This window comes from Pistacia vera, unplaced genomic scaffold (assembly GCF_008641045.1).
Source record: "Pistacia vera cultivar Batoury unplaced genomic scaffold, PisVer_v2 Contig563, whole genome shotgun sequence".
NCBI lineage: Eukaryota > Viridiplantae > Streptophyta > Magnoliopsida > Sapindales > Anacardiaceae > Pistacia > Pistacia vera.
In genome coordinates, this window is record NW_022196405.1 from 1,012,721 (window position 1) to 1,026,295 (window position 13,575).

Below are 13,575 nucleotides of genomic sequence, written 5' to 3' on the forward strand. Positions count from 1 at the left end.
CCAGCCATCCCCAACCATCCCTAGCCCTCCAACCTCTCACAAACAACCTCCTTACGACCTCCCTTGCCTTCCTCCATCCTCTAGAACCCAAACAAAGCCACTCCCCCAATGCCTGCCAACTACTCGACAAAACGCCACAACAACCATAACAAGAAAACCAACTACATATCCCCCAAATTCGCATAGATCAATCAAATTTCTCATCAAATTCAAAAAAACAAGTAAAAAACGTGCCCTTTTTTCACCAGCGTCCTCTTCCTCGTCGGTGTCCTTCTCTTCAGAATCGTTTTTTGATTCTTCTCTCTGTTCTTGTGTCGCCGTTGTCTCCTCTGCCTCTAGACCACCTTCACTCATCAGATGATCCGCCAGAGCATCGTCTTCGATAGCCTTTGAATTGTCGCCACCACTAGAGTCTAGAATTTGGAATGGGGTTGAGTTTTCCTCCTCTTTGTGAATATCATCCATGATTTTGTGTAAGGAAGCTTTAAGATCGAACATTTGCCAGAATAGGGCACTTTCGTCGTCGAAAATGGTAGAGAAATCAAAAGTGTTCGTCAGTCGTTTTTTGGGTAATTGGCTCGATTAAGTGATTTTGAAGGGTGGGGTCGTTTTTTATTTTCAAAATTTAAACAAACTTTTATTAATTATAATATTACCCACATATATTTAAATCTTTTCAGTTTAACTCATTTAACATGTTTAATGAATCCTAAATGTGCCACGTCAGTTTTTCTAAATTAAAAACAAATTGCGAAATATTTTTTGTGTCATTTTTTTAAATGCAAACTTGGGAGGTCGGAGGGTTAAATTTCCTCGATAAAAATTATATCAGTTGTGTTTCAGAGGTTTTAATGGAAAAAAATACCAATCCATTAGCTGTTTCTTAATTTTTGTCAGCCCAACCCAACTACTCAACCAGTTGATCTTACAATTCCACTTCTCATTTTGAGTCAGACGATCATCTCATTACTTCCGAATCACTGATGGCAAAGCAGACACCAAGTAAAGCAACTCTAGTGAAATGTCATCATCATTTTTTCTTCCACCTGAAATTCTCTGCAATATTCTCTCTCGTTTACCCTCTAAGGACCTCATTACACTCACAGCTGTTTGCAAATCTTGGTTTTCTTTAATCACCCACCAATCTTTCATCTCTACCCACCTCAATCTCCGTAAGAAATCTGATCCCTTTCTTTTGCATTACAAAGCCGGCGATTTTCGCGACAACTTCCTCTCCGTTTTGCATAGCGAAACCTACGCTTACTATTCAACTTTCCCAATCCCATTTATTTGCGAGAGCAATTACTTTAAGTTAGCCGCTTCTTTTGATGGGCTCATTTGCTTGTCTGACTCTTATCAATATTTTGGTCGAATTATATATTTATGGAATCCGGCTATATGGAAACTCAAGATCCTTAGAAATTCTTGTTTCGCTCGAAAGTTTAAAGATTGCGGAACTTTTTTCGCTCTCGGGTTTGGATTTTCCCGCAGTTCTAATTATGAACTAAAGATTGTGAGGATAATGTATTTTGGGGATTTTTATATGCCTGTTTATGTTGAGAAAGAGCCACCAAAGGTTGAGGTTTTCTCATTGGCTACTAATTCTTGGAGAAGAATTGGAACAAATGCTGGAAGCTATGCAATCCAAAAATCTTCGGATGCATATGTCAATGAAGCTGTGCATTGGTTTGCTTCCAAGACTAGGGGACCGTCTAGTAATATTGTTTTGTCGTTTGATTTTGATAGGGAGAAATTTGGAGAGATTATGGTTCCGAAAATTGATCCTGATGGAAGAAATAGGCTTCGAGTTTCTGCTGATGTTTTAAGGGGATTGTTAATCTTGATTGTTCACTGTGTTAACAGCATTGGCATAGTTGAGAATTGTTGCATATGGGTGATGACTGATGAGGGAGTATGGTGTGGCTGAGTCTTGGAATAAGGAATATTCGATTGTACCGGAGAAAAGTATCTTGAGGTCCTTATGCATTGTCAGTGACAATGATTTGTTGATCTTAATGTCTAATAGAGAGGTGGTTTCCTATGACCTTGAGCAACTGCAGTTTAAACATGTTGGAATTGGTGGCAATGATATGACAATAGATTTGGTTACTTTTGTTGAGAGCTTAGTCTTGTACAAAGAAGGATTTCGTTTAAGTCCGCGGAGGTTTTTATTTCCTGAAGGTGGCATTTGTTTGGGGAAGAGAAAATGGAGTGTATTCAAGCATTTGCAACGAAAATGGCGCTGAAACATGAAAAACGCTTCATATGTGGTCTGCTTTATTTTCCTTTGTGTAATTGCGAGCAGATTCTGCTTATTCATAGTTGGATGTATGCTATTGATTCCTTAGCTTGCGTATTTTGTGATTGTGATTACCACTGGTTGCTTTGCTCTTTACGAATTGTGATGAAACATAACTAAACTTATTAGGGTGTACATAAGTACAGGTATTATGACTGGTTAAGTGTAGTGATTATTTGCTACCTAATAATAAATGGTTTTGTTTATTAGTACGAACAATTCTGAATAACTGGACTTAGATGCTTCATCGTGTGAGAAGAGCACAATGATATGATCCACTGATGACTAGAAAGTGAGACTCAATTTCACTGTTAACAAATTTTAATATGACAGGAGAGGATATGCAAGTGGTCGATCAAAGTAAAGTAGGAGTGAAAAGAAGTCTCGCAAGGCAATGTTGAAACTTGGAGTGTAGGCAATTCCAGGAGTCAACCGTGTTACCGTTAAAAAGATAAAGAACGCGAGTGTTTTGAGTTATTGTCTAACTTTTTGTTCTTCTTGTTCAGTTTCAAACTTGTGTAATATGCTGTTTACTTTCTGCCTTTTTGTTTTTGTTTTTGTCTCGGGCTGCTTTGTGCCACAAACTCTTGTGCTTTGCATTTTCCAGATTCTGTTTCAGACACATACATTGTTTTGGGTGAAGCAAAGATTGAGGCTGCAGAGCAATTCAAAGCTCCTTCTTGTTTGCGTAATGTGGCTTCAAAGCCTGAGTTATCGACCATGGCTTAAGATGAACAAGAAGTAGACGAGGCTGGTGTGGTCCGTTTGGATCTGAAGGACATTGAATTGGAGATGACAAAAGCTAAGGTGTCAAGGTCAAGGGCCGTGAAAGCAGTCAAAAGCTGCAAAATGGTGACTTTGTTTCTGCCATTATGGAACTAAAAATGTTCAGCCGAGAGATTATTTTCATTTTCCGTTGTTACCCCCTTGAATGATTGAGGTTGCAGATTTTGAATATTTATTATTAGTCTGTGTTATCTTGTTCTCTTTTTCATTATGTATCAGAATGAAGCAATGTTGGTTGTGGACTTATGCTATACATTTTGTTCTTCAAAGTAGCACATACATATTTACTTCACAGTTGGTTTGAAAGAATTTATGGGAAAATCCTTGATGGGTTTTGATTTTTGACAGTGTATGCACCGAGATTATGGTTGATGATGTATAATGCCATTATTTTGGGGCTCAATTTTGCATCTCAAATTTATATTTTAAGTGATTTTATCTTATTCGGTGGGGAGGTGTTGATGCACGAGATGTGTTATCTCAGACACTGTTAATGTGTAATACTTCAATTATAACTCACGAATATTAACATTGTCCATGGCTTAGTGATATTATTTAATTTTAAACTATGAAGTGGTGAAATCAAGTCGAGTATCTGGTTAATCGAACTCGACTCGAGCACTATAGTATCAAATTTGAGCCTCAAACTCGGTACCAGAAATTGGAATTTGAGTTTGTATAATTGAGTTTTAGTCTAGTTTCATTATTTGAGTCGAGAATACGAGCTTAATCAAATTCAAGTATTCGAGTTTCAATTGAATTCGAGTATTCGAGCTTTAATCGAGTTTGAGTTCTATTATGATTGAACTCGAATTCGAATGACTACTTGAACTCGAATCGACTAACGTCGAGTTGAGTTCGAGCCAAAATCGAGTCGAGCTCGAGGTTCGACTTGATTTTCACCCCTACTAACCCAAGAGGTTGACTTGACAGTCAAGAATATATTTGTTCATTCTATTGACTTTCTGGGTTTAAACCACTTTGGGGTTATATACCATATTTGTAACCTACCTTAGAATATTAGGTTTGCAGGGTGTTAGGGTGTTCAATGGACCCTGAGAATACAAGCTACTTTAGACACCCTAATCATAAAGAAAAAAGAAAATTAAACTACACTCCATTGCATCTCGATCATCTAAAATACTAATTTTCAAAAGAAAAGAAAAAAGAAATGTGCTCAAATAATATTATTATGTGACTCTCAAGTTTATACTCCAAAATGATTTCAAATAATTTCTCACTAATATAGATTCGAAGGTGAATAATATGACCAAATAATAAAATTATATAATATTACATCATTCAAAATACAAAAATACTTTATGTGAAAACATCAGCTCAATTTGCTTGATTCTCTGCTAGGCAGCCCAAATCACTCTAAACCCAAACCCGAGAAGGGTCCATCCCTATATATAAGCGAAATATAAGTTAGACAAACTAAGCGGTGGGTATCTAGGGTTTCATTAGCTCATTATCTTCGTTTCAAACAGTAACCATGACTGCTCAAACTCAGGAAGAACTCCTCGCTCAACATCTCGAGCAAGAAAAGCTCAACGTAAGCCTTTCCCACCATTTCTCTTTTCGTAGAACCCATGATTTTTTTTTTTTTTTTTTTTTTTTTAATTTGTATATATTACTGTTAATGAACTCTTCGTTAAATTTATGGCATGGGGCACCTTCATTTACTGATGAAACTAGTGTAAAATGATTACCCGTGTGTCCGGCTTGGTTAAGATGAAAAGTTATGTTATACATCTTAGAGTAGAATGAATTTTGTAAAACCCTTTTTGTGTCGGTCCCAATTAAAGACTGAACAAGTCCGAGCTTATTGAGTACTTGTTCTCTTTTTTTTTGTGAAAAAATTCTATCTCAAACCAAAGTAATGAGGTTTGTTGTGGGTGTTTTCAAGCTCTGATTTGTGGCAGTGGGGACAGTGTTTGAATAATCTTTGCTTGCATAGTTGAGAATTCATTGTAATGTTTGTTGCAGCCTGATGAGCCTGTGCTTGAGGATGAGGATGACGATGATGACGATGAGGAAGATGACGATGATGACAAGGATGAAGAGGATGCTGAAGGTAAGAGAATAACAGTCATAGAAAAATACAATCGTTGTGCAAAGAATTGTGAGATATTGTAGAAAGGTTTTTGGACAGTTACCAGATAGAAGATACTATTGTCAATCTTTATCTGCTGCGTATAATAAGTTGGATTTTATGTTTTTATTAAAAGCATACTCAACGTGGAGGATATGTATATTTTTTACTTGTTCTTTTACAAGCATATTTTTTGTATAAACAAAATACTGCTGTTAAATGGTTTTGTTATTCTTGATCAGGATGTTTTTCTTTTAAGTCTGTTTTGGCAATAGATTTATATACCTTGGTGCAAATAATTTGAGATGGTGTAGAAGGGTTCGCAGTGTTCCTCAAATACTACTTCAACCTTTACATTGAAATAATATGATCGGCTTTATGATTTTTTGGGGGATTTAGACTATTGTAATACAATTTTGACACAAATTTGGGACACAAATTCATGGCCATTGATTCAATGTATCCAGTGGACTTGGATGAGAAGTTAGAGTTAGTTAATTTTTAATGCCAACTAAACAATTTTTTTGTTGCAAATTTGTGTTAAAATCGCTTGGCGCTTTGTTGGGAAGCATTATAAGTGCAAAAGGAATTTGAATATTTCTTGTAGTTGGGAGAGATTCCTTAATAGTCCATACATAGAAAACAATTTATGTATGCCTCAACATTTTTGGAATCATAACCACAGTTAGTTATAAATAGTTTTGATATTATTTTATATTTGTGATTATAGTAACTTAGCATTCAATCAGATTTATGAATTAATTGGAAAAGCATTGTTATGGATTGGAAATAATATTAAAGAACTTACATGAATGCAGTGCATATGATGAAAAGATATATTTGAGATGCATAATTATTAGACTCGAACATTGTACTTTATACACATTATTAGAGTTGTAAACAATTGTAGTTTATGAACATTATTAGTTGAAGGTAGGGCACAATTTCACTGGTGGAAATTTTTCTCATGTTTCAGGGAAAGGAGATGTTAGTGGTCGATCAAAGCAGAGCAGGAGTGAAAAGAAGTCTCGCAAGGCAATGTTGAAGCTTGGAATGAAGCCAATCCCAGGAGTCAGTCGTGTTACTGTCAAGAAAAGCAAAAATGTCTGTTTGAATTGCTCCCAATTTTTGTTTCTCTTTGTTTAGCTTAGTTGTCGATTTCTGTTTAATATGAACTCTAATGCTTTTTATTTTTCAGATTCTGTTTGTTATCTCAAAACCTGATGTTTTCAAGAGCCCAACATCAGAGACGTACATTGTTTTTGGAGAAGCAAAGATTGAGGATCTAAGTTCGCAACTACAGACTCAGGCTGCAGAGCAGTTCAAAGCACCTCCTTCTAATTTGACTAGTGTGGCTTCCAAGCCTGAGTCATCTACCATGGCTCAAGATGAAGAAGAAGTAGACGAGACTGGTGTGGAGCCGAAGGACATTGAGTTGGTAATGACACAAGCCGGGGTGTCAAGATCAAGGGCTGTGAAAGCACTGAAAGCTGCGGATGGTGACATTGTTTCTGCCATTATGGATCTAACAAATTGATTGTCACTTTATATTAAAGATGTTCTGCTTAGTGGTCTTTTTGAGGATTTCTTCTTGGCGTTGTTTCTCTTGAAGAATTGAGGTTGCAGATTTTGAGTAATTTATTATTAATCTGTGTTCTTTAGTTCTCTTTTCCTTGTGTATTAGCTCATGATTCAATATTGGGGTTGCACTTGTGCTCCATTTTGTTTTTAATCACAGTTGTTTAGACATAATATTATGGGAAATCCATCATGGCTTTTGAGATCATGATCAAAGATAGGTTGATAAACATTTTTTACAATCTTCTCGATAAAATTTTTTTACAATCTTTTCTCACAAACGTGATATGACAGTTTGTAATTGGTTAATTCGCATATAGTTAGGCGAGATTTATTATTGGGTAGGTGAGATTTATTGCAAGCTGATCAATTACGAATTATGCGAAATATGTTGCGTTTGTGAGAGAAAGTGAGAAGGGTTTGTTAATATAGTATTATTCTTGAAATATGTTACTTGTGAGAGAAAGTGAGAAGGATTTATTAATATAGTATTACTTATGAGATCATATGCAATGAGGTATTAGTGCAATTAATTGGAAATAATTTCTGACTTATGATAGAAAATTTGGAAATCATCTAGAATTTGTAACATTATTCTTATTGAATAATTTCTTATTACAATTGCTAACAATTAGCAATGCAAAGATTAACTTAAAATGATATTTCAATTTGGGTTATTAACTCTCCATTATCTAAATTATTGTCAATATTTATGCAACAATTTGGAAATTCCTTTCAACGCTTTCTTCTTTTAGGATGAAATCCGGGCTAGATTTGATTATCAAGATATAATGAGAGCACATAATTATGTATTATTGATGGTAAACAGTGAATGATATATTAATTAATTAATGATAACAAAAATTAGAATATAAATTTAGAAAGTGAACGTTAAAAGTTGAGGATGAGGAGAGTATGATAAAACAGATTTTGGTTAGAATTAATATCAAAATGTGATGTGATTCGTTGTAAAAGTAAAATGATGAGTTGAATTTGGTTGGTTCCTCAGTGAGTTAGCCTAAACCACCCCAACCCAAACCCGAACCCGAATAAGACCAGGTTCCATTCCAATCCATCTACATAAAACTCCATTTCATATAGCTTGAGTTCGATTATCGGGTATTGTTAGGGTTTTATCTTCCTCTCAACTCTGAAACTTAACCAACTCAAATACCAACAATGACTGCTCTATCCCAAGAAGAACTCCTCGCTGCTCATCTCGAACAAGAAAAGCTCAACGTAAGCCAATCCTACCCACTGAAATTTATTTAATTTCGTTCGTAATTGTTTTTAATTGTATATTTTTCAGTCAATTACCTCTTTGTAATTTCTGGATTTACGAAGTTTTGTGGCATAGGGCACCTTTGGTTATCGAATAAAGTAGTGTAAAATGAACACCTCGTTTCTGGCTTTTTTATTTTTTTAATTTTTTTTACAATAAAAATTAGAAGTAAAGTTATGAATGTTTGAGTTGAATGAATTTTTTTTACCTTTTTCTTTTTCTTGGTCCCAATTTAAGACTCTGTTCGAACTAATAGAATACTAAATTTTGCTTTCTCTGTTCAAAATTATGAGACTAGTTTGAGAGGGTCGATCGTATGCTAATTTGCTTTGGTTGATTTAATGAGGTTTGTTGTTATGGCTGTTGTAAACTTATGATTTGCTTGTGGATGACACATAATAATGTTTGTTTCAGCCTGATGAGCCTGTGGTTGAGGATGAAGATGACGACGATGATGATGAGGAGGATGAAGATGATGATAAGGATGAAGAGGATGCTGAAGGTAGTATCAGAACACAAATATGAATTTTGTTAATATTATTTAATTCCATTCTTTGTTTCTTTGCAAGCATGTGCGTTCTAAGAGTGTGTGACAACAATTAGCTGATGAAGATTTCATTATTGTAGATTAAGAACATTGTTTTTGATGTAGACCTGTCTTTGATGTGGATAAATATAATCTTTGTGCAAAGAATTCTGAGATATTGTATAAAGGGTTTGAAGAGTTACTCAAATTCGATTGTCAATCTTTACATGCTGAATATTTTTCATTGATTTATGATTTTATTGTGTAGCATTTTAAACTCAGAAGTATTTAAGTATTTCAAGCCGTCTGGAGAGATCCCTTAATAGACTATACACCGAAAGCATTTCATTTATATGTCTAACATCTTTGAAATGACAATCAGTGTTATAAATAGTTTTGATATCATTGCATAGATGGGATTTTTAGTACCTTCGAAGTTCAATCATATTTATGAACTAATTTGGAAAAGCATGGTAATGGGTTGGAAATAGAATTACTGAATTCACATGGATGCAATGCATATCTTTAAAAGATCTACTTGAGGTCCCTAGTTAATAGAATTATAATATGTATAATTTACAGTTTAGTTTGGACGACTGTAAGCTTTATCATGCGCTGAGAGCAGAATCATATTGTTTGTGATCATTGTATACAGTGATTAGTATGAAGTTTGGCACAAATTAACTGTTGGAAAAATTTATTATATTCCAGGGAAAGGAGATGGAAGTGGTCGATCAAAGCAGAGCAGGAGTGAAAAGAAGTCTCGCAAGGCAATGTTGAAACTTGGGATGAAGCCAGTAACAGGAGTTAGTCGTGTAACAGTAAAAAAGAGCAAAAACGTCTGTTTTTGAATTTTTGTCCAACTTTTTCTTTCTTTTAATCTAGTTTAGTTTTTAAACATATAATTTAAACTCTTATGCTTTTTATTTTCAGATTCTGTTTGTTATCTCAAAACCTGATGTTTTTAAGAGCCCCACATCAGAGACATACATTATATTTGGTGAAGCAAAGATTGAGGATCTGAGTTCGCAACTGCAGACTCAGGCTGCAGAACAATTCAAGGCTCCGCCACCTAATTTGAATAATGTTGCTTCAAAGCCTGAGTCATCAGCCATGGCTCAAGATGATGAAGAAGTAGATGAGACTGGTGTGGAGCCGAAGGACATTGAGTTGGTGATGACACAAGCAGGGGTGTCAAGATCAAGGGCTGTTAAAGCACTCAAAGTTGCAAATGGCGACATTGTTTCTGCCATTATGGAGCTAACAAACTGATTTGTCTCATTATTAGTGAATGTTTTTCATCTGAGTGGTCGCTCCAGGATTTTTTTTTTTTTTTTTTTTTTTTTCATTTTCCGCTGTACCCTTGTGAATGGGTTACAGATTTTATTTTTATTGTTGTATTTGTATTTTGCTCTTGCGCCCGTGACTCAGCACTAAACAGCAGTAGTCAGTTTTGGTTGTTACATAACTGTTCCTGGAAGTAGTAGCTTAGTGCATATTTACCCACTTCAAAGGTGGTTAGAATATTATAATGGGGAAATTGTTTGTAGTTTTAAGAGTAAGCTGAATAAGGATGTGAATCATGTGATTGATAAGAGGAATGTTATATATCATTAGTTTTATATTTGGTATATGGTGATAGAATCATGCAATATTATATTTGCCTCTACTAAACTTTGATTAATTTCATGTCTTAGACAATTCTAAAGCATTGTTTTAAAACCCGGATCGGATTGGCTTATTTGATCATTCTTATCGGGAATCGGCCCCTTCTTTGGTTTGGGGACACTCTAAACTTTGTTTTAGTCATTGGCTCGGAGTGATCGGTGGTTGAACAGGCGAAACAGGGTTGAATGGGCGGTTCAGTTTCGCCGGTTCAACCATCGGGTCAAAGAATCGCCTCTTTGTTGTCGCCCGAGAGAGATGCCCCATGTTTCTTCTTCACGTCGCGCACCATGCGGCTGTTACCAGCTGCTCCTCAGCCACTTCGTCGCCCACAAACACGCCCATACTCACATTGGCCAACCCATTGTGTGAGCCACCAATGGGTTCTATTGTGGCAGTTGGTGGTGTTTTGTGGTGGATCAATGTTTTTCTGGTGGCCTAGTGGTGGTTTGTCCGGTGTCAGGCTGATCTGGGTGGATTGTAGTTGCAATGGTTAGGGTATCCTAGCCAGATCACAGGAGTGTGTTTGCTGGATTTTAAACCTATAGGGATTGATGCGTAATTTTTCAAGGGTATGTTTGTTAAGTTTCATACTAAGATTTCATGCTGACGTCATCGGTTTGACCTGCTAGTCGAACCAGTCGGATTGCCCAACCCAGGAACTGGCCCCTTGACCGGGTTGAGTTTAGAAATATTGTTCTCAAATCAAAATCAGTCTATAATAGTTATGAGTTATGACTTGAAAAATCTAAGAAGAAAAAATGTTGCCCCCTATTTGTGATGTAGGGCTTCTACTGTAAATTTGGTTCCACATTTATTCATTTCAAGGTATCTAAATCTTTTTATCCTTTGAGCACGAATTCTATACTGAAATATGAACCCTTATAAACCATACACATATATGAGAAAAATAAAAGGGAAATTAATAAGGTAAAAATGTACATATCATGTTACAATAAAGCCTTGAGGGATCACATGGTACACCTTTGAAATAAAATTTAAAAATATTAAAGCGCCTCAAAAAATGTTAGCTAGGTAACATTTTGATATCACAAAATTTTGTTGTTGATTGATAGTCTTATTCTTTTATTTGTAATAAGAGCAAGACATATTTGCAATGATCATGTATTGGGTCATCATGTAAGACAAACATACCAAAACCTTTCAAGATATCCAATGTATTCAACATATTCATATTATGAGAAGGTTTGAAACTTTGGTATCTTAAAGTTTAAACTTTTTGCATTAACATGCAAAATTCATCGTTCTGAAACCCGGCCCAGTTTGACCGGTTAGATCGGGCTCAAGGCCTTCTCCAGGCTGGGTTATCACTTTCCACTGTTTCCAAAATCCCTAACCTAACTGCCGAAAAATACAGGGCTACCAAATGTCGGGGTTAGAGGGGTTTTGTAGAGTGGAGGCCTGTGGTTCAGGTAGTGAGTGATGTTAGATTGAATTTTGGATGTTAGAATCAGCCGGAATTTGGTTGGAAAAATCAACCCAATCGTGGCAATATACTTGAGTCACGACCAATGAACGGGGGGCTACCAAGTGCTAGGGTTAGAGGTGTTTTGTAGAGTGGAGGCCGGTGGTTCAGGTGGTGGTGTCGGATTGAATTTCGGCCACTGAAAACAGTCGAAATTTGGCCAAAAAAATCAACCCTATTGGCCTGTCATATGCTTTGATGTGCCAAAAGTAACTAAAAAGTTGGTTGATCACTAACCAAAACATGCTAAGGTCTGACACAAGTCATAACCAAACCAAAACAGATTTGTCAGGTGGTATGATCGCGCGTGAGCAGATTTTTCAAGTGTTACGATCCTGCACGATCAAGGCACAACCATTCAATATGATAAAAAACTGCCCAGATGAATGTACCATTTTGCACGACATCATTCCATATGGTCATCCAATGTTTTGCCAAAATTTGTGACATCGCTCATTCTGGCACGACCGTTCCACTTAAGTCAAAAGTCAAGATATTTCAAATTCAAAATCCTTCGTGCTCTTGACTATTCCTCAAAAGTCAATCTTGTAGATCAAGTCAAAACTCAAAGTATCAAAAGTGCAATGACTGTTCTCCATGGTGGAACGACCGTTCCTATCTGCATATTTTCTTTCTAATCGCATGACAACGTTCGAAGAAGCTATGCATGCTTCTGGAAAATTTGATGGAATTGAAAGAGCCTTTGGTCAGACTATTCTGCGTGGTGGAATGACCGTATGATGCTTTGGCATGATCATACAGTGTGGTGGAATGATCATTCCATAAACCCTAGATATGAGAAAAAGTATATGTTGTGTTAGGAATGACCATTCACGATTATGGAACAATCGTTCCTTTGGGTTCTGTAGACTTTTTAGAGTTGCATTAAATGAGAAACGACTCAAATTTGAAGGGATATAAAAGCTCAACGTCTTTATGCAAAAGGCAAAGGAGAGTCTTATAAAAAATCAGAGAACATTCTCATATAATCCATAGAGCTCAAAATCCAAATCAAATACTCTCACTTGCACTCATATTGTAAATCTTTGTGAGTGTTTTTGTTCTTATTGTGTGTATAAGCCTAAAAAGAAGAGGTAGTCATTCATAAAACCCTTTGATTAAAACCTTGTTGGAGAAATCTTGTAAAACTAGGTGCAATCCTATAAACTAGTGTGTGTTGGCGAAATCCTGTAAAACTAGAGAGTGTTGGCGAAATCTTGTAAAACTAGTGAAAGTGTTGGTGAAATCTTGTAAAACTATTGTATTGGCGCAATCTGATTCTAGTGAAACTTCAAGGAGGTTGCCTTGAAGTGGATGTAGGAGACTTGTGGTTATAGTTCTTAACCACTATAAATTTCTGAGCATTTCTCTCTCTTTCTCTCTCTCTGTCAACTTATTTATCACTCTTGCACATACATTCATTGTTCACATTTATTTCTTGTTTATCTTTATAACTTGATTACATTTATTGTTCTCTATTGGGTATCTTCTCTGCTCATTTATGCTATCATTATCATTGCCATTCTTTGCTTGTTGAGTTCATTTAATGAATATTGATTTGTTAAACTCATCATTAGCCACTGCTTGTGGTGATAGTTTTTATTCCATGATAATTATTATTAATTCCTATTCAACCCCCCTCTAGGAATATTAGCCGTATTTAGGGTTTCACAAACCCAATCGCGACGGTATATGAGAGTCACGACTGATGAACGAGTGGCTACTAAATTCCAAGGTTAGAGGGGTTTTGTAGAGTAAAGGCCAGTGGTTGAATTGGTGGTGTTGAATTTTTGGCCACCAGAATCAGCCATAATTTGGCCAAAAAAATCAAAACCCTATCTCTTTGTAGAGTGAAGGC

At 35.9% G+C, this 13,575-nt stretch overlaps 3 protein-coding genes across 7 annotated transcripts; all 3 read left to right on the forward strand.

Annotated features, from left to right (window-relative positions):
• Window positions 1-828: 828 nt before the first annotated feature.
• Window positions 829-3,276, forward strand: LOC116108386 (F-box protein At3g07870-like). Of its 5 annotated transcripts, XM_031394638.1 has the most exons (3): window positions 829-2,328; window positions 2,633-2,772; window positions 2,907-3,276. In XM_031394638.1, exon 1 carries the CDS (start codon window positions 1,022-1,024, stop codon window positions 1,925-1,927), a length of 906 nt encoding a protein of 301 aa, XP_031250498.1. In that variant the 5' UTR covers window positions 829-1,021; the 3' UTR covers window positions 1,928-2,328; window positions 2,633-2,772; window positions 2,907-3,276. The 5 variants fall into 5 exon arrangements, with proteins under 5 accessions (XP_031250498.1, XP_031250496.1, XP_031250500.1 ...); XM_031394636.1 differs by having other exon boundaries at window positions 2,633-3,276; XM_031394640.1 differs by lacking the exon at window positions 2,633-2,772.
• A 1,206-nt stretch (window positions 3,277-4,482) lies between these two features.
• On the forward strand, window positions 4,483-6,966 carry LOC116108376 (nascent polypeptide-associated complex subunit alpha-like protein). Its single transcript, XM_031394625.1, has 4 exons — window positions 4,483-4,640; window positions 5,075-5,162; window positions 6,157-6,284; window positions 6,379-6,966. The coding sequence occupies exons 1-4, from the start codon at window positions 4,581-4,583 to the stop codon at window positions 6,715-6,717; spliced, it is 615 nt and encodes a 204-aa protein (XP_031250485.1). The 5' UTR covers window positions 4,483-4,580; the 3' UTR covers window positions 6,718-6,966.
• Window positions 6,967-7,937: 971 nt separating this feature from the next.
• Window positions 7,938-10,190, forward strand: LOC116108392 (nascent polypeptide-associated complex subunit alpha-like protein 1). The gene is made up of 4 exons (XM_031394647.1): window positions 7,938-7,997; window positions 8,455-8,542; window positions 9,278-9,405; window positions 9,500-10,190. Exons 1-4 carry the CDS (start codon window positions 7,938-7,940, stop codon window positions 9,836-9,838), a joined length of 615 nt encoding a protein of 204 aa, XP_031250507.1. The 3' UTR covers window positions 9,839-10,190.
• Window positions 10,191-13,575: the final 3,385 nt, after the last annotated feature.